The sequence below is a fragment of the Phacochoerus africanus genome, chromosome X (assembly GCF_016906955.1).
Source record: "Phacochoerus africanus isolate WHEZ1 chromosome X, ROS_Pafr_v1, whole genome shotgun sequence".
In the NCBI taxonomy this organism is placed as follows: Eukaryota; Metazoa; Chordata; class Mammalia; order Artiodactyla; family Suidae; genus Phacochoerus; species Phacochoerus africanus.
In genome coordinates, this window is record NC_062560.1 from 95,907,809 (window position 1) to 95,927,887 (window position 20,079).

A 20,079-nucleotide genomic window follows, 5' to 3' on the forward strand; every position below is an offset into this window, starting at 1 on the left:
CCTCTGTCTTTAAAGTGGTCTTCCCTCCCATCTTTGCATGGTGTCTCATTATCACTGAGGTCTCAGCTCAAATGTCACTTCCTCAGGCTCCCCTGGGTCACTCTACCTAAAGGAGCTCCAGCAGTTATTTTCTATCCTGTTGTCTTAAGTTTTTGGTAGCTTTTAAAACTCCCTAAAATTATATTATTAGGTAATTTTTTTGTTTGAATGTTTATTTTCTGTTCATCCCCACTAGAATGTAAGCTCTATGAGTGAAGAGACACATACAGCTACTATGTACCCAGCATATAATAGGCACTCAATAATATTTGTTGAAAAATGAACACATATCACTGTTACTATTACTAGTGGATTAAGGTCTGCAAGATTCCAATCCTTTTGACAATTGCACATTCAGTAGGCTGCGCAGTGGGGGTTAGTTTATGTGGATGAAGATCGAGGTCTGCATTGCCCTGATTCTTAGGGGGCCTCCTTTGGGGCTGGCTGGGAAACAGGCACATGGCTGTTTTCAGCCTGTTAAATGGCTCTTCTCTAATCATTGTGGATAGCTTCTACTATCCTTTCAGCATCACATTACTTGAGAACTAGCCAAGGAAGAAGAAGTCTGTTTTTTGTTTGATGAAAGTAAGTGCCAGATGGTGAAGCATTTGAGAATCAACAGTAAGATGAGAGTCTGGACTTTAGGGGCCAGAAAACAAGAACCAGAATATGGCAAGTCAGACCTATCACAGGATCTGAATTTCCTGGAGGCTCACACGTTGGACCAGGCCATACAAGGCCTCATGGAGCCAGGCAGAGTGTCAGAAGTGGGAGAGCTATGGGGTTCAGGAGGCTGGTTCTGCTAGGAAGGCCTATCTAGAACCTGGCAGTGTCCACTTGGACTCAAGGCAGGCAAGGCGCTAGCAATGGTTCAAGCAGCTAACCCAGCAGCTGGATAACAAAAGCTAGGGAATATAGGGTTCAGAAAAATAGAAAGCAGCTGCAGCAAATAGGAATGACAATGAAGAATCAGAGTCTCTGGAAGTCAAATGTCCTTGAATATAGAGAGCACTCATTAAGGGTTTGTTGATTGCATGACAGACAACAAAGCCACACGCCAGGTCAAGTATGTCATCAATATGTTGGCAGGGACTTACTTCATTGGCTGCTTTGCCAGAGTGGATGATGTTCCACTCCTTCACACCCAGCCCCATGACAATGAAAATTAATGCTTGAGAAGTTCCCATTGTGGCTCGGAAGGTTACAAACCAGAGTAGTATCCATGAGGATGTGGGTTTGATCACAGGCCTTGCTCAGTGGGTTAAGGATCCAGCATTGCCTTGAGCTGTGGCATAGTTTGCAGATGCAGGTGGGATCCCGAGTTGCTGTGGCTGTGGTGTAGGCTGGCAGCTACAGCTCCAATTTGACCCTTAGCCTGGGAACTTCCGTATGCCATGGGTGCGGCCCTAAAAAGAAAAAAAAAAAATTAAAACATTTAAAAAAAACCATGCTTGAGTGTAGAGTTTACTAGCCATTACAATGGCGGATACACAAATTTCTCAAAAGCTAAAGTCTAGGCATTTAAAATCTGCACTCAACTGTGGTGATATTCTAGTCAAGGAGACCCTATGGGCATAATTGTACAAGAGATAAGAAAAGGAAAAAATGTGCCCCCAAACTTTGGTGGCTGATAGTGAGAATGCCCTCAACACAGGGCACCAAATGCCACAATGTGGTCTGGGCATTAGGAGAATTGCAGGTTTATTGCAGGGCGTGCCTAAGTAAAATGAGGGGCTGACCTTAGGGCTAGATAAGTGCATGCTAGAAAGATATCTGTAGGAAGCTCTGTGGCTTTTAGACTCAGTTGAATTCACAGGAAGAGGGCCACTACCTAGGGGTACTATTACTTGGTAGTCAGTTCAATAAGACAGTTACCACAGGGATGAAAAAACCTGGATGTCCAAACCCCAGAATCCTAATGTCAAAGGCATGTTATTTTGATGTTAAAGGAGATGACTTTAGAGAAAACATTCAGTTCATTTTTTTTTTTTTTTGCTTTTTAGGGCAGCCCCCGAGGCACATGGGGGTTTCCAGGCTAGGGGTTGAATCAGAGCTGTAGCTGCTAGCCCACGCCACAGCCACAGCCACAGCAACATGGGATCCGGGCCACGTCTGCGACCTACACCACAGCTCACAGCAACGCCGGGTCCTTAACCCACTGAGTGAGGCCAGGGATGGAACCTGCATCCTCATGGATACTAGTCAGATTTGTTTCCTCTGAGCCATGACGGGAACTCCTCAGTCCATTTTTTTTTTTTTTTATTTAGCAGACAGTCAACAAACATATGGCACTTGCTAGCTCAAGAAGGAGCACAAAGTGAAGATACCAAGATTCAAGAAGGCTTGATATTAACTGTTTGGAAGACAAATCCCCACCAGCTGGTTAAGGGGGGGGGATTTGTGTGTGTTGGGAGCCCTCCATAGAGATTGCAAAGCTACAAGGGGCTCAGGAGAATAGAGATGGGAACTATAGTCCTTACAATACTTGCTGTTAAGTCTCATTTTTGGGATGAGGCATTCATCTTTCAAAAGTAGAAGCAGTATGAGGAAGGTTTTCCCGTCTAGACTTCATTCTGACCAGTGAAGAACTGGAGGATGTTCACTCCTCCAGAAAAGAAAGGCTTCTTAGGAGAAAGCAGAGCCATCATCCTGTCCTTCACAAGCTGTGCCGATAAAGGAGCAAAGACATGTGCCGTGGAGCAAAGACATGATCATCTCTTTGGTGCTCTCTACCCATTTTGCATGTCCCTGGACCTGTGTTTTCTCATTTCAGCCTGCTTTTGCCAAGCTTCTAACTCTGATTGGAAAGCTCCCAACCTTTAGCTTCCACTTCCGTCCTGTCCCCTCTGCCCGGCTCTTGTTTGACTTCCCTTAATTGTTCACTAGGCATGTTGAAGCTCTTTCTGTCTTAGGCTCCTCTGTAGTAGGAGCAAGGCTTTCTAGTATAGTGGGGTCTCGGTCAGCGGGGTGAGAGAGAGAGACAGCAAGTGACTAAAATAAGATGATCTATTACATTATTATTATTATTACTATTACCTTTATTAGTTTAGGTCACCTACTGTAATGGAGATGCGCTTAGAATGCCATGGGAAGCAGAAGGAGCCTGTAACTGAGAGTGGGGTATGAGTGGGTAAGAAAAGGCCAAATAGAGCAGGTAAGACTTTGGCAGATGCTTGAAGCCTGGGTAAGAGTTGTCCAGGCTGGCCAGTTGGGGATGGGTGGCCCAGGCAGAGGGAGTGGCATGGGATATACATGGGCCTAGAGGGCTGAGAGACTCTTCCATCACTGGGAAGAGCAAGATGTTAACTATGGAAGAGAGGGAGCCTGGGGAGGTGGCATCCAGATTCTCAGGCCCTGTGCCCTCCAGGAAAGAAGTGAATTTTACGTTGGAGAAGATTCAGATGCCAGGCAGGCATGAGACCCATGGTCTTCAAGATAAGAGTGGTATTTACCAAGTGGGAAATTGTTTTGAGGGGAGACAAGACTGGAGGTAGGGAGGCTAGGTGAGTGCACAGCAGTTTTGGGGAGAGATGATTTGGGCCTGAAATGAGACAGTGGCACAAGTGCACACATGTGTGAGCATCTGTGTGAGTGCATGCACCTGCGTGTGTACACAGAAGATGAATGGATGAGATATTTAGGAAGAAGAACTGACAGTGCTGAGTGAGAGACAGGATGTGTTGCTTGAGAGACAGGGTGGGAGTTCCAGATGACTCCTAGGAGTCTGCCTCCTGTCATTTCATGGAGGAATTAAAAGGGAGATAGGTTTGGGGTGGGGATAGAGACATGAGGAGTATAGTTGTGGACATTGTGTTTGAGAGGCATGTGGCACAGCCAGGGGTGTTCAGGAGGCAGCTGGACTTGAAGGTCAAGACCTCTGAAGGAGAAGCAGAACCTGCCAGTGAGCTTCTTGCCAGTTCTACCATGTTTCTCTCACAAGTCCCGGGCACTCAGAAGGAAGCCTTTCTAGGAGTTCCCACTGTGGCACAATGGGTTAAGAACCTGACTACAGCAACTTGGGTCTCTGCGGAGGTGTGGGTTCAATTCCCAGCCTGGCGCAGTGGGTAAAGGATCTGACTGCAGCAGCTGGTGTTGTTGCAGAGGTGTGGGTTCAATTCCTGGCCTGGTGCAGTGGGTTAAAAGATCTGGCCTTGCCACAGCTGCAGTGGTTGCAGCTGCAGCTTGGAGTCAATCCCTAGCCTGGGAGCTTCCATATGTTGCTGGTGCAGCCATTGGAAAGAAAAAAACCAAAAAGGATGACTTTTCAGTTGCTCTTGACAGTGGATGAAGGCCAGGTTCTCCCAGGATTGGAATACTGAACCCAGACCACCAAGAATACTGTCATGTGGTTGTCAGCAAGGACAAGGTCCCCTTGAATTGTGTGCCCAGGAAAAAAAAATTCTTTTTCTAAGTTGAAGAATAGCAATGACATTTCTGGAGCATCAAAGGAAAAGGGTGACAACAAGCAGATGCTATAGTTTACGTCAGGTCTGTTAACAAGCTCCCTTCTCCCCTTCTCTAAAAACAGAGTCTTTCTGACGCTCTAGTTGCGTGTATTTTAGCAGGTATTATAAATGCCCGAGTTGAAGCGTTTAAAGGAAAACATAATTCTGAGTCAGATCTCTATGGAGGAAAAAAAACACCTAGAAGGGAAGTTGCAGTAACATTACCGCTGAATTGGCCCCAGCATGACAATGCTTCTTCAGGCCTGACACCCCAAGATAGAATTTTGTGGACGACAGGTGCCCATTCTTGTCAATTGTCCCTGCTGGGCAAGTGATGGGAGCAAAATGTCAGTTGGCAACAGGGGTGTTAATAATCACTGCAAACTTACAAGGAGGCATTTCCTAAACTTCCTCAGCAGAAGTCACAGGAAAGGGTAATTGGCAGGGACCTGGTGTCCTGAAAGGCACCTTGCATTCAGGTGTTCAATTCTGTCAAATGCTTTGATGGGAACAAATACAGTCTCCTGCTGCTCAAGCTACTACAGAATTGCTCTTTGTATTGAAAACAGGCTGATGTGCGCTCTGTCCCTTGAGTAATGCAGGAGAGGAAGCAGTTCCTAGTTAAGAGGCACTAACTAACAAGGTGACCCGTTGCTGTCGTATGCTCCTGGTTGGCTTAACCTAAGCAGTGCTATCTCCTTGTTAACCCTTTCTGGCTCCTTTTCCCCTCTCATGGAAGTCTGGTTTCCGCATCTAAGATTTTGCCCCGACTTCTGGGAGGAGAGGCAGGGAGTATGGCGGTGTGGAGGGTGGGTGTTGCAAAGCGGGCGATGGGGTGAGCCAACATGTTCCAGACTTTGTTCACTGGAACATCATCCTGACCAATACATTTTGGAAAACCTCTCCCTTTATTACAGACTCACAATGGAAAGCCTCTGAGAAGCCCTGCAGTGAAGAAGTCTTAAATCCATCCTAGCATTTCCCAAACTCACTTGATTAGAGACCTTGTTTTCATGTCTCTTCATATCCCCTTGGACTGTGGTTATTTTTAATCCATTTTAGGACATGCTGCTAGAAGCATCTAATAAGGGTAGGCTACCTAGCATTGTTGTTTCCCCTCTCTATTGGTGGTGCTACTTGCGGCCAAGCAGAAACCTCCTTTCTTTCCCTGGACTCTGTTATTTAACACGTTTCTAGGAAGTCTGAGTCCACAGAACTGCCTTAGTTTATTAAAGTTAAGGGGGAAATTGTGTCTTAATTTAATGACTAGGACTCTGTCATGACCTTGGGTCATCGCTGTGATTACTGGATAATGGACACTCTTGAGAACTGGGGCTGGAGATGGACAAAGTATAGGACCCTGAGTCTGGGGTGAGCTCAGGACCCCTTCTGGAACCCAACATGCTTTTCTGACTTCTGCATATTTTCTGTGTCTTGTCTGCCTCCCCTAGCAGTGATCGATCAAAAAATAAAAGCCACTCTGGAGGCTGGAAGGTCCTAGAGAAGTAGGTGTTGAGTTTAAGAAGAAAAGGCACAGGGGTTCCCCATGTCCAGCCATAGTGGACTCATGGGCAGAGGGTCAGGACCCGTCTCCTGTGTCCTAAGTGGGAATAGAGACATTGCCAATCACTGCTGGGTGACTGGTGGCCCACCTGAAATCTGAAATTAATGCCAGAAGTTGAGCTGACGCTAATCTTACTTTTAGCTTAGCCCCTCTCCAGCTTACGTCTGTGAAAGGGGTGCAGTCAACACTGGGAGGTGCTCACAGGCTTTTGCCATAAGCCCCACTCTCCACTCCACGCAGGGCTACGGCACAGAGAACGTGTCCCTGCTAGCATTCCAGCTTCTATTCCTCACTGGGTGGGCTCAGGCAGTCTTACTGGTTCCCAGTTAGCACGTCCGATGAACGTTGCTTGAAAGGGCAGATTGATATGCCTTCGGTTTTCCAGTGCCAGGTGGGGGAAACATACACAGTGTCCCAGTCCCACGATACAATCAGGTAAAAGAGAGAAGCCTGCTTAAACCGACCAATTCCCCTACCCCTAATTCCATCAACTCTTTTTTGTTTGTTTGTTTTGTTTTTTTGTCTTTTTAGGGCCACACCAGCAGCATATGGAGGTTCCCAGGCTAGGGGTCCAATTGGAGCTGAAGCCAGGGGCCTACACCACAGCCATAAGGGATCCAAGCCGCATCTATGACATATACCACATATACCACAGCTCACGGCAACGCTGGATCCTTAACCCACTGGGCAAGGCCACGGATTGAATCAGCAACCTCATGGTTCCTAATCAGATTATTTCCACCGCACCATGATGGGAACTCCTAATTCCATCAACTCTTAATGTTCCTACCTGTCGTTACTACTAGGACTTCATTAACAGGTTTTAGTTTTATAATACTAGGTACGAGAAGTATTCTCCAGAAAGACCGAATATCCATTGTCAGAAAATGTTCAGGTAAAAAAGGCACAACTTCTTTTTTAAAATTCTTTTCAAATGTGTTAGTTTATTTATTTTTTTTTTTAGGGCCACACCTGCAGCATATGGAGGTTCCCAGGCTAGGGGTTGAATTGGAGCTGTAGTCAATGGCCTCCGCCACAGCCACAGCAACCCCAGATGTGAACCACAGCTGTGGCCTATACCACAGCTCACGGCAACACCAGATCCCCAACCCACTGACCAAGGTCAAGGATCAAACCTGCATCCTCATGTATACTAGGCAGACTTGTTTCTGCTGAGCCATGATGGGAACTCTGTTAGTTTAATTCTTTCTATTTTTTATGTCTGCACCTATGGCATATGGAAATTCCTGGGACATGGATTGAATCTGAGCCACAGCTGTGGCAGTGCTGGATCCTTCAATCCATTGCACTGGGCCAGGGATTGAACTCGAGTCTCCACAGAGACCAGACCTGCTGCAGTTGAATTACTTAACCCACTGCACCACAGCAGGAATTCCAAGACACAACTTCTTTACCTAAAACCTGCTCAAGCATTCCAAGTTTTCATGATCCTATCAATCCTTGCCTTTTTTTTTTTTTTTTTCTTTTTAGGGCCACATGTGCCATATATGGAAGTTCCCAGGCTAGGGATCGAATTGGAGCTGCAGCTACCGGCCTATACCACAGCTACAGCAACACTGGATCAGAGCCGCATCTGTGACCTACACCACAGCTCACAGCAACACCAGATCCTTAACCCACTGAGCAAGGCCAGGGATCGAACCCGCAATTTCATGGATATTAGTTGGGCTTGTAACCTGCTGAGCCACAATGGGGACTCCAACCCTCACATTCTTATGTTCTCTCAGACTCCTTGTAGCCTGAGTCAGGGCTTGACCAATGGGTTTTGGTACCATGTTTCATGGGACTCCTTGATATAGACAGGAGACTTCCTTTTCCACCTTCTGACCATTTTACCCACTTTTGTGCAAAAAGCTTTGTGTCCCCATCCAGGGGTTAAGCCAAGGGACCCTGGCCATTTTATCAGTCTTTAACTTGACTAAACACTGCCACAAGCACTTTCTTTTTGTCTTTTTTTAAGGGCCACACCCATGATATAGGGAAGTTCCCAGGCTAAGGGTCAAATCAGAGCTGTAGCTGCCAGCCTATACCACAGCCACAGCAATGCCAGATCACATCTGCGACCTACACCACAGCTCATGGCAACACCGGATCCTTAAGCCACTGAACGAACCCAGGGTTCAAGACATGTTCTCATGGATGCTGGTCAGGTTCTTTATCACTGAGCCACAATGGGAACTCCCACAAGCACTTCCTAGACACGTTTCTCCTTGTAATCTCTGCCTTCTGGCTTTTAAAATCTCTCCAAATTGGGATAAATAGAGTGGACTTGTTTGCTGCCCTTTAATGTTGGGGGATCAGAACAAGGTCCCTCTGTCCCACCCAACCTTTGGTAGCACTATATTAAAAACTTTGTTTTAATGCCATCAATGTCCATCTTATTTATTCTGTTTCTTAATAACCATCTAAATATTTCCACCCTGCTGAGGCGAGTCCTGTGACTTTCCCCTCTGTTTCCTCTTTATTTAACTTCTATCAATATTTGCTTTATTCATCTTCTTTTTTTTTTTTTTGTCTTTTTGCTATTTCTTTGGGCCGCTTCTGCGGCATATGGAGGTTCCCAGGCTAGGCGTCCAATCGGAGCTGTAGCCGCTGGCCTACGCCAGAGCCACAGCAACGCGGGATCCGAGCCGCGTCTGCAACCTACACCACAGCTCACGGCAACGCCGGATCCTTAACCCACTGAGCAAGGGCAGGGACCGAACCCGAAACCTCATGGTTCCTAGTAGGATTTGTTAACCACTGCGCCACGACGGGAACTCCTCATCTTACTTCTTAATAACTGGTTAAAATTTTCTACCTTTTTGGCTCTCCCCATTTCCTCGTTGACTAACCTAATTTTTTTTATCATCATATGTAAGACCCCTGAGGGAAAGCTGAGACAGCAAATTGGATAAGGCTTCCAGAACTTTCCCTTGGTTTTGCAGCAGTGAGGTTATATGGGGTGCCCATGTGAAAGGGACCCCCCCCCCCTTAGCCACAGCATTTACCATGAGCCAGGTAACCAGTATATTCAGTGGGTGAATATCTTAATCATCACAAAGCCAGTCCCACATGGCTCACATCAAGCATCAGCTGCTTCATCTGGGGTGCTCTACTTGGCATTCATCAGGGGAGACAGACAGCCTCTCTTTTCAGGGTAAACAGACCTCACAGTGGTGTTTATCCAGCCCACCAGGCTGGCTGTTCCCTCGGGAATAACCTGCTTTGTGTCTGGATCACATATAGCCATCTGTGATGGTTCAGTGGTGAGCTCTAGGTCCCGCATCAACCCAAACATGGTCTTCCACCAAAGCCAAAGACACAGCTCCTACATTAGTCACTCTCATGATCCATTTTGGCAAAGGTTCTTCAGGAAGCTGATGATATTCATCCACAAACAGAAACAACTCCTTCACACTATACTCCCTGCTTTCAGGAGTTTCTTAGTTTTACCCTCTTCCCATGCTAACTCACTTCTTGGTAACCAGAGATCTTAGAGGTACTATCTGTTGTCTCTGCACAATTTTTACCTCAAATTGGGGGTGGGGGGGGAGGGTGTTTTGTGGCCAGAAGCCCAAGCTCAGACCCACCCAAATCTGAGCTTGGCCTAGCATCAAGGCCTAATTCAGCACTTTCTTTAATTTTAGCTCTTGTAGATGACAATAACCTAGGGATTATATGCTTATCATGATTCTTATTATTTTGCATTTCCTTATATAACCAATGACTCCTTGGGAGTTGGGTTTACTGCTGTTATTAATTCCATTGGTAACTTTTACCTATCAGTGGCAATGTAACTGCAGTTTCATACCGTGGGTTACTAGATAGCCAGCCAAGGATCAAAGGTTCGTCATCCCCCCTTTTTTATTTTTTCTCTTCCCAAACCATATGTTATCATGATCCAGGGCTGTCCTAGCAAATCCCATTTCTCTGACACCATGTAAGGGGTTCTTAAATCAATTCCAACCTGTGGGTATAGGGAGCTATTTTCCTCCTGCGCCACCAATTCTCCGATACCAGTTGGGTGTCCTACCCTTCAACTCAGTTCTGACACTACGGGGTGACAACATCGGATTCCAAGGATTAAGAGCTCAGTCCTACAAGGCTGCTCCCCCTCCCCCACTCCCTGACCCTAATTATACATTCAGCTGGTCACCTGTGCTTCTGAGCAGCTAACTATAGATTGGAGGTTCCCATGACCTTCTCCTTGGCTTTGATTAATTTGCTAGAGTGCTTCACAAAACTCAGAGAAACATTTAAATGGCTAGAGTATTGGTTTATTATAGAAGGATATAAATCAGGAACAGCCAGATAGAAGATGCAAAGGGCAAGGTTATGTGGGGTGGGGTCTCCAGAGCTTCCACACCCTCTCTGATCACCCACTCTCCTCAAATGTACATGTTCACCAACCTGGAAGGTCTCTGAATCCTTCCCTTTTGGGTTTTTGTGGAGAGTTCATCACATAGTCACAGTCGATTAAATCATTGGCCACTGGTGATTGAACTTAATGTCCAGTCCCTTTCTCTTCCCCTGAAAATTTCAACCCTCTAATCACATGGGGCATATCACCCCCATCCTTAGGCAAGGCCTAAAAGTCACCTCATTACCAAAGGACACCTTTACTATTCTCATCACTTATGAAGTTCCAAGACTTTTAGGAGCTCTGTGCCAGAAATGGGAACTAAGAGCAAATACAAATGTCTTATTATAAATCACCATATCACAAGGTACATTAAGATAATTTTGCACCCTTTTTTTTGGCCGCACTCTTGGCATGTGGAAGTTCCCAGGCCAGGGATCAAACCCATGCCATAGCAGCGACCTGAGATGCTTAACTCACTGCGCCATAAGGGAACTCCCCCTTCTTTTCTTTCTTAATTCAGCATAGTTGCGTTAGCTCTGGTGATCACTTGTGGAGAGGTATAGTATTGCTGTTTCATTTCCTTGGCTAGCAATGCTTTTTTTTGAGTGAGGAACTATTTAACCCCTTGCCATGAATTCCTGGCAATATGGGATGCTGCCAGAACAGTTCAGAAGGAACTCTTTAGATGAGTTCCTGGGAGCCTATGTGTTTGTCTCTTTCCTCCCTCAGTCTATGTCTACTTCCTGTCCTAGTCCCCTGCAGTGAGGGAAGAATCTTCCTCCACTTCAGCCCCTTCGGGATGATCCATAAGTGAGCCCTGCATGCAATGTCAAGGGGGTAGTGATGAAGCCATGGACTGAAAATAGGGCCAGGAAGGAGAAAGCAGACAAAAGGCAGAGGAGAGGGGAAGTCTTACGTGGAGAAGGCATTGTTCTGCTTCTCGCAGCGGATCCCCTTGCAGTTGTTTGGCTCATCGATAGCTCTGGTCTCATAATAAAAGTAAAGCTGGTTCAATCCGTTAGCAAAAGCCAGCAGTACCAGGCAGTAGATAAAGAGGAATTTGAGGATATCAAGCAACATGCGTCCCAGAGAGATCTGCAGAGGCCCTAAGTGGGAGTTGGCTGTGAACAGGGATATGAGGCGCAGCGAACTTAAAATGTTGGATATGGCAAAGAGCGCTTCCGCAATCAGAGTCGGGTGCCACATTTCCCATTCTTCCCTTGGACGAGAACCATTATACTGAAAGAAACAACAAGTGAACAAGATGAGAGGCACAGTGAGCATTTGCAAAACTTCCCCTCCTTTCCTCTCTTCTGTACCCCTCCCCCCCCCAAAGCCACCAAAGTAAGCATCAAGCATTCACTGCTACCACAGGGCCCTGTGACTGGCGCTCTTTTGTCTTTTTCCCCCACCCAATCAATACATGATGCTAATAACTCTCTTCCTCCTACTCCCACCCAAATATACACACAGCACATATACATAGAAAATGAATTTCAGAGCCATCATCTGGAGCAACCACCTGTGGTTTATCAACAGATATTTTCACACCGTGAGTTGACCAGATTGTTGGGGAGCGTCACTGGAAAAGAGCCACTGGTATGTCCAAAGGAGTGGGGCCAACTTACTCTGCCTCTTAATGAGATTTCACATCAGATTTACTGCCCAGTCCTCCGTTTTGTTCTGAGCACCGTGAATAACATGTAGGTAATGAAGGGCAAGGGATGGGTTCAGCCTCCCCAGTGCGCAGTGTTCATCTTGACTGCCCTGCCAACTGCAGTTTGGGGCTGACAGAGCATCTTTAAAGGGTCATTACTTAGAGTTTTCCGCCGACCCTCTTTTCTCCCATAATATTACAAATGGCATGTCGACTGTCCCAGGTAGTGGATTTAGTACTGCTCACAGAGTGGTGTATGGATGGATTTTATTGTTTCTTTGACATTCTGACAAGTTGGATTGACCCTCTAGCACAAATGAAGGACCCTGGGGTTGAAGAAGGGGAAGAGCTAGTATTTCTTGGGTTGGCTGCCCATTTCTCAGTCTTTCTCAGACTTTCAGCCCTGGGAATATTGGTGGATGCCTTGTGGAAAAATGGCTTCGTTGTGAGACCTGAGCTCCAACTTAGGCTTTGTCTCTTAAAACTACCTCTATCTCTCAACTTCATCTAGAATGAAGATAATATATACTTAGATCCACTGCACGTGTTTGTGATTATGTACCCATATGTGAAAGTCTGTGTATTCCATAAGGGGAGATGTTATGGAAATACAAGAAATTGCTTTTTACCTTCCCCAAGACAGAAGTAGATTTTTGCCTGGAATTCAATCTGAAGCATATTGCCTTGAGTTCTCATCTAAATATCACAATTCTCAGGACTAAACGTAAACAACTTTCCCGAGAAAATGTTGCATTGGATGCCAAAATACATTGTTAGCATTTCTAAAATGTGCTTCACTTCCAACAACTGAGGAAACTGGTATCATTTCCAGTTTCAAATCATTTATGTGTATCCAATATTCCTCACTGTCAGAAGAGTTTGGAGAAAACTTGCCACAATTGTGCTTCTGTTTCCAATAGGCTTGAGGTGGCCAATTGGTTTTATACACTCTTGGCCAAATCTTGTATCTCTCCATTTTCCTTGCCAAAGAAAACATTTGTTGCATCGTTGTGAGGTGTGGGCAGTGTTATGCCTATTTTCAAGGGGAGGAACTGAAATCCAGAGAGGCAGAGTGAATTGCTTAAGGTCACACAGCAAGTTGGTGGCAGAGTTGGGACTAAAACTCAGATCTCTAAACAGTCTAGCACTATTTCTATTAAATGCTACTTATATAATAGTTGCTATCACAGCACATATTGTAGAAAGGCCTTTACAGGTTTTGAGGTCTATGTGAAAGATGGAGATTCTTTGCTGATAACAAAACAGACCTATATTTTGGAACTAGGAATTATCAACTGGAACAGGCATAGCTCATAATTTAGGGTTTTCTCTCTCCACAGGCACAACTGTAACCACAGGGAAGTCGGATGCCTGTGGAGTGGTGAGTCTGGATTTATAGTCAAACATGTGAAAGATGAGTCTCCTGGCAAATCTATGCTTTGCAAATACATTTTTGGAGAAAGATATTGTAGAACATGATAGCAGGGAGTAAATTTGGAGCTGATTTAGCATAGAGGGCAGCAAACTTTTTCTGCCAAGGGCCAGATAGTATATATTTTTGGCTTTGTGGGCTACGTGGGCTTTCCTTCTAACTAACAGGCAATTTGTAAACAAATGGATGTGGCAGCGGCCCAAGTTTGACCTAGATCATCGTTTGCTGACCCCCAATTGAATACAAGTGCTTTACAAATTGTATTTTTTTTTTTTTTGTCTTTTTAGGGCTGTACCCACGGTATATGGAGGTTCCCAGGCTAGGGGTCTAATTGGAGCTCTAGCTGCCTGCCTACACCACAGCCACAGCAACACGGGATCCAAACCACATCTGTGACCTACACCACAGCTCACAACAATGCTGGATCCTTAACCCACTAAGTGAGGCCAGGGATCGAATCTGCATCCTCATGGATACTAGTCGGATTCGTTTCTGCTGAGCAATGACGGGACCTCCACAAATTGTATTTCTTAAAGCATGAGGGTTCAATGGAAGCATTTGGTGGCCTCTGTGGAAACCAAAGAGGAGGCTTGGAAGATTCATTTCTCAATCTAAATTCATTCCTTTGAGCTCCTTAATATATTGAAACTCTGCATAAGTTTTAACTTCAAGATGTGGTTCCTGAAGTCTGGGAGAGTTATGCTTCCTGCTTGGTTTTTGTTCCTCAGAATTGCTTTGGCAATTTTGAGTTTTTTGTGATTCCATGTAAATTTTTGGATTGTTTGTTCTAGTTCTGTGAAAAATGTCATGGGTAATTTGATAGGGATTGCATTGAATCTGTAGATTGCTTTGGGAGGTATGGCCATTTTTACAATATTAATTTTTCCAACCCAGGAGCATGGAGTATCTTTCCATTTCTTTACATCTTCTTTTAGTTCCTTGATTAATGTTTTATAATTCTCAGCATTTAAGTCTTTTACTTCCTTGGTCAGGTGTATTCCCAGGTATTTGATTTTTGGAGGTGCAATTTTAAAAGGTATTGTGCTTTTATATTCCTTTTCTAATATTTCATTGTTAGTATGTAGAAATGCGACTGGTTTCTGAATGTGAATCATATCCTGCTCCTTTGCTGAATTTGTTGATCAGTTCAAGTAGTTTTTGGGTTGAGTCCTTAGGGTTTTCTATATATAGTATCATGTCATCTGCATACAGTGACAGTTTTACCTCTTCTCTTCCTGTTTGGATGCCTTTTATTTCTTTTGTTTGTCTGATTGCTGTGGCTAGGACATCCAGTACTATGTTGAACAACAGTGGTGAGAATGGGCATCCTTGTCTTGTTCCAGATTTTAGTGGAAAGGCTTTCAGCTTTTCTCTGTTGAGTATTATATTGGCTGTGGGTTTGTCATAAATAGCTTTTATTATGTTAAGGTATGTTTCCTCTATACCCACTTTCGTAAGAGTTTTGATCATGAATGGATGTTGAACTTTGTCAAATGCTTTTGCAGCTCATAGATATCAGAGCAGGGAATAAATTTAGGTTTCTTGACTCTTCAGTTAGTGATATTGGTAAGCAGGTGATTTTTCTTATGGAACACAGCTTGAAAATTGGCCTCTGTACCTTTCAAAGGGGGTGTGAATTACACTCCATTAAATGAAAAGCACACTATGAGGAGGGTTGGCTAAATGTGAATATTCAGTAGTAATAAAGATGGTGGGAGTTGTGTCTTCATCCAAGTTCTGGCTGAAGAAAGGATCACAACTCAATGGGTATAAAAGTTCAGATTTAGTCTGTACATATGGTGGAAAGTGGTGGTAGGATAAATCGAGAAGACAAAAGGACAATTATTCTTCATTTATAGGGTTATCTTGGGGGCATCAAGGGCTGATCTTATGTGTTTGTTCCTTTTGAGTACTTTGGCATGTGGCTTGTGCTTCCTCTTGTTGTTGGCCATGTGAAGTGGAATATATATATATGTGTGTGTATATATTTAGCATAGAGGGCATATATATGACTAGTTTTTTACTCTGATAAAGGATCTTCTTAAGGCTGGTTATGCCATGGTGCTTCTGTCCTGCCTCAGTACAATGGTGATCTAAAATTTTTCAAAGAATTTGGGCACCAGCCCTGTGTCTTTACCTCTAGAGGTTGGCTTGGCTACTTGGAGAAGTTCATTTCAAACTGGTGTACCTCTGTGGACAAGTGGAACAGACTGTCCATTTACCATTTCTCATTTCAAATCCAGTCTGCATGCAGCATGTCTTGCTTTGTAAATTCTCCTTTTTAAAGAAGGATTCCAACTTCTTGGCAAATGTCTTTTTCTGAGTTAAGTGTTTGTCAGTTGAGGGGCATTTACGCAGCTTGGTAGAGCTGATTTATCCATAAACTCTCTGGTGGGGAAGTGTCTTGGAAGCCTTGCCAGTGAAGTTGGATAGGTTATGTGATTAACTAATGGGTGTCTGTTAACACATTTCACATCTCCAAGGGTTAATCCTTTTGAGCATTTATTCTAAACTTTCCTGTTTAAGTAGAATCCACCAATTTCTAGATCCGTAATTTATTGTCCTTTCAGCGTATAAATACCACTTCCAAAGGAAGATTTTTTTTTTTAGGCAGGCAGTGTTACTTAGTCAAGGCAGTGCCAGAATGACATGGATTTCATCCAAGCACATTAACTTGAGATTCAAACATTTTCCTTTACCAGCTTTTTCTTGTAAGGAAGTTGTAAGTATGTGTTAAACGATCACCACAAGTATAAGCATACTCTTAAGCTTCTTTCAAAAATGTTTCATGACTGCATTCAATATTCATGCTCCACATAACTAGATACCACAGTCTTAAAATTTATGCAATATGCATATTAGGGATATAAAAATAAACTAAGTTGTTGGCAATTTGGGGGACAGCCATATTCCCATTCTAAAACTCCTTACTGTGGTATTTAGTGCCAAAAAGCATGACTGACTAGACAATCTTGGAGACAGAATTGTCAGCTTTTCCTCATGCTGGAGGAGTTCAATTCAGGGTAGAAGGAGCGCAACCATTCCATTATCTAATGGCAACAAATCTGAACAAAGAGCCTGTGACTACCCAATGTGAGGTGTTGGCCATGAAGCTACTTTTCAGGATAATTCAGGCTGTACATTGTGCAGGCTGAAAGCATCAAGGTTGTATACTCTGTGTGTGTGTGTGTGTGTGTGTTATCTGGATTGTTAGAACGATGTAGGTTGGGTGATACTGAAAAAGCTGGATTCATAACAGGTTGAATGATTGCCCTCGTGGTGGAAGTGATGTGGGAGGCAGAGACAATTAAAAATATAGAATAGACAGGTAATGGGGACCTACTGTATAGCACAGGGAAATGTACTCAGTACTGTGTGGTAACCTATATGGGAAAAGAATCTGAAAAGGAATGGATATATGTATATGTAAAACTGATTTACTTTGCTGTATACCTGAAATTAACACAACTTTGTAAGTCAACTACATTCTAATAAAATTTTTTTTAAAAAGATACAGCAGAGAGCTAAAAAAAAAAAAGATCTATGTCTCCTGCAGTGAAGTTTCTAGGGTCTTGCTACCTGTCATATGAAGAACACTTGAGGGAAGTGTGAATATTTAGCTTTGAGGAGAGAAAACTCAGCGGGTTAAGGAGAGATGACTTCTCATCCGAAGCACTTTATGGAGAAGGAACAGCCTTGTTCTGTTTGACCTCACAGGGAGGAAGAATTACTAATGGATGTGTCACGGGGAGAAGAATATTAGAAAAAGCAAAGTAGCACTTTTTAATGAAGTGACAAGAGTTGAGAGAGGCATTTGGAAATTCAGTGAATTTCCTGTCTCTGCCCTTATGCAAGCATCAGTGGGCCATCTTCTTGGTGAGGATGTTGTAGAGAGGATTTAAACACTGACTGGATGGGTTGGTGGCTGAAGAACCTTTTACTCTCAGAGTTTAAGAAGCTAAGGATTCATTGGCTAATTGCTCCATTCTCCACTTTCTTTGGTTTAAGTGGACACAGCTTCCAAATCATTGAAAGAATATCTCTTTATATGGTGCTTTCCCACATGGATTGGACTGTCATGAGTACTTTTCCCTTAAATTCTTTATGCTCCCAGTACTAAAGTTTAAGGTAACCAAAATCATCATTTTTTTTTAAAATGACAAACATTCCAAGTTACCTTGACATAGGCCACAATCTTCAAGGAAATAGTTGCCAGGTAGAGTGAGTTCATTGCAAAATCCATCAGGTTCCACCAATCATGGATGTATTCAGTAAATCCACCATCCCACATTTCCTTAATCTCCCCCCAAATGAAACCTGAAGAATGGAGGCAAAAGGTTTATTTCTTCACAGGTCAGAAGAGTCATCATAGTAGAAGCCCCCCAAATGAAGAAAGAGGAAATCTATGAATGAATTGGGGGTCAGTGGAGCCCCTAGAATAGTAGTAACTTTCTTCTTTCCTTGCTCCCTCACCTCCTTGCCTTGAACTTGCCAAACCTAATAGGTTTTACCTAAAGATGCCCATATGTTATATTTTTGTAGATACTACTCACTTTTACATTGTTCCTATAGTACTGAAATGTTCTTGCAATTTAGGGTGCCCTATTCTACCCTCTTTTCATTTTAGAGTGGGGGTAATTTCATTCATACATTAATTAGGTCATCATTATCCCATAGTCCTTAGTTTCCACTATGTGCTAGAGGGAAAACTTCTCAATGAGTTTTGGGGTGAACGAGCTGGCCATGATCCAAATTATGTTGGGGCTGAAGCTGGGCAATGGGGCCCAGAAAAATTTATCCTCTTTTCTTCTATCTTCTCTTATTGTGTGTGAGTTTCATGAAATTTGGCCTGATGACCTAGATGTTTCTTTAGCCTTAGAATGTGGAAAGCAGTAAAAGGTGTGGCTGTGGTCTAAGGCAGGGCGTTTCAGACCTTAAAATATATGTGAGTCACCTGGGGATCATGTTAAAATGCAGATTCTGATTCCATTGACCTAGGGTGAGACTTGAGATCCTGTGTGGCTAACAAGTTCCCAGGTGATGCTGACATTGCTGATTTGGGGACCACAGTTTGAGTAGCAAGGACTTGGAGGATGGCAGTGCACTGGGAGTGCAATGCCATCTAATTATACCTGGAAGACTTCTGGTAAGACTGCTTTTACCATGAATTGTGTGAACTTTCCAGGTTCCCCTCCTGGTTGTGAAATCAGTTTCCCAATAGGATGTGGACCCTGAATAAGTGCTGGGATTGTGCAGAGTAGCCATGAGAAAACCGCAGTTATGGTAAAGGTGGCTGTGAATAGACTGATCAGCACTTGCCCTGATAGCTTGCCTGAAACCTGTCCTGACTGACACTTGGCTTTCCTTCTAAACCAACTGTCAGACAGTTTCCTTGTCCTGGATGATGTTAGGTTGGTAGAAACGAGCCCTGGATACATTGCCAATCTCACCGTGAAGACTGTGATACTGAGTGACCAGGGCCTAGGGATGAAGGAAACGTATCTCTGAGACTCCCAACAAAGGACTCTCCCACTGCACAGAGGGAAGGTGCCCTAGTTCATGGCTAGCCCAACTGCCTATAGAAGTAGTTTCTTTAGACAGGGCCCGAAGGCAGTTGGCCATAGCTCCTGCTCCCTTTGACTCACCAAGAACCCAAGGCAATATCATCCATTCCACAACAGTTGGGGGAGGCCCCTGTACATGGAGGTCTGTCCTGACGATGTGCTGAGAAGCCAGGAGAAGCATGAAGAGGAAGGTCAGGTATGATGCTGTGTGGCAGATAAACTTGATAAAGGGTTTCTTGATGAACAGCCCAAGGTTGCTCCTGGGTGAGATCAGATAAGCGATAGACAGCATGGGAAACAGGAACCCAATGGTCATGCAGGTCAGAAGCTTGACTACCCAGTGTTTCCGCCGCCATCCAGGGAAGCCGTCGTACCAGAGCGTCGCAAGCAACTGTTGGCAATTGGGCTGGGCCACAAACTGGGAAAAGAAGAGAACAAGTTAAGCATCATCTGGGATGACTAGGAGGAAGTCTCCATTCATAATAGCTCTCCTAGTTTACAGCCGGCTGCGTGGCCAATCCCTAGAGGAGGCCTGATTTCTAGGTCCCCATGAACGGGTCTAAGCCCAGCAAGAGCTCTACATGTCAAGCTAGGAGACTACCTCTTCCTTAGGGTTTATTATGAGTTTCAGACATTAAATAGAATAGCTCTGGCTTGAGCCTTGGCATGCCTCCCCATTCCCTCTTCCATTGTGTTAGAGAGATGCTTCCCCAAACCTGGTTCTGCATCACGATCATCCAGGGAACATGAAAAAAACAAAAAAAATCCCAATTCCCAAGTCACACCACAGACTGACTAAATGAGTCTTCCTGGGGAGTAGAGCCTGGGCAGCTGTTTTACAAAGTTCTCCTAGGAACGTGCATGTCTTATAGCAGAGAACTGTGGGGACATTTCCTTTCAAATCGCTTTACTTTTACTCATTCCCCTAGCTTACATAAGGTCATTGACCAATGTGTACTTTGGGCAAACACAAACGGGCAGCAAATAAACTCATGCCTGTGGCTATGGTTTG

At 44.3% G+C, this 20,079-nt stretch overlaps 1 protein-coding gene across 1 annotated transcript in view; it reads right to left on the minus strand.

Annotated features, from left to right (window-relative positions):
- The window catches only part of TRPC5 (transient receptor potential cation channel subfamily C member 5), a 140,303-nt gene that overhangs the window by 41,683 nt on the left and 78,541 nt on the right, over positions 1-20,079 (minus strand). Inside the window, exons 3-5 of the mRNA XM_047764922.1 lie at positions 19,149-19,485; positions 17,681-17,820; positions 11,331-11,653 (exon numbers count right to left, since the gene is read on the minus strand). Coding sequence (XP_047620878.1) covers positions 11,331-11,653; positions 17,681-17,820; positions 19,149-19,485 — 800 coding nt within the window. The remainder of the gene's footprint in view (positions 1-11,330; positions 11,654-17,680; positions 17,821-19,148; positions 19,486-20,079) is intronic.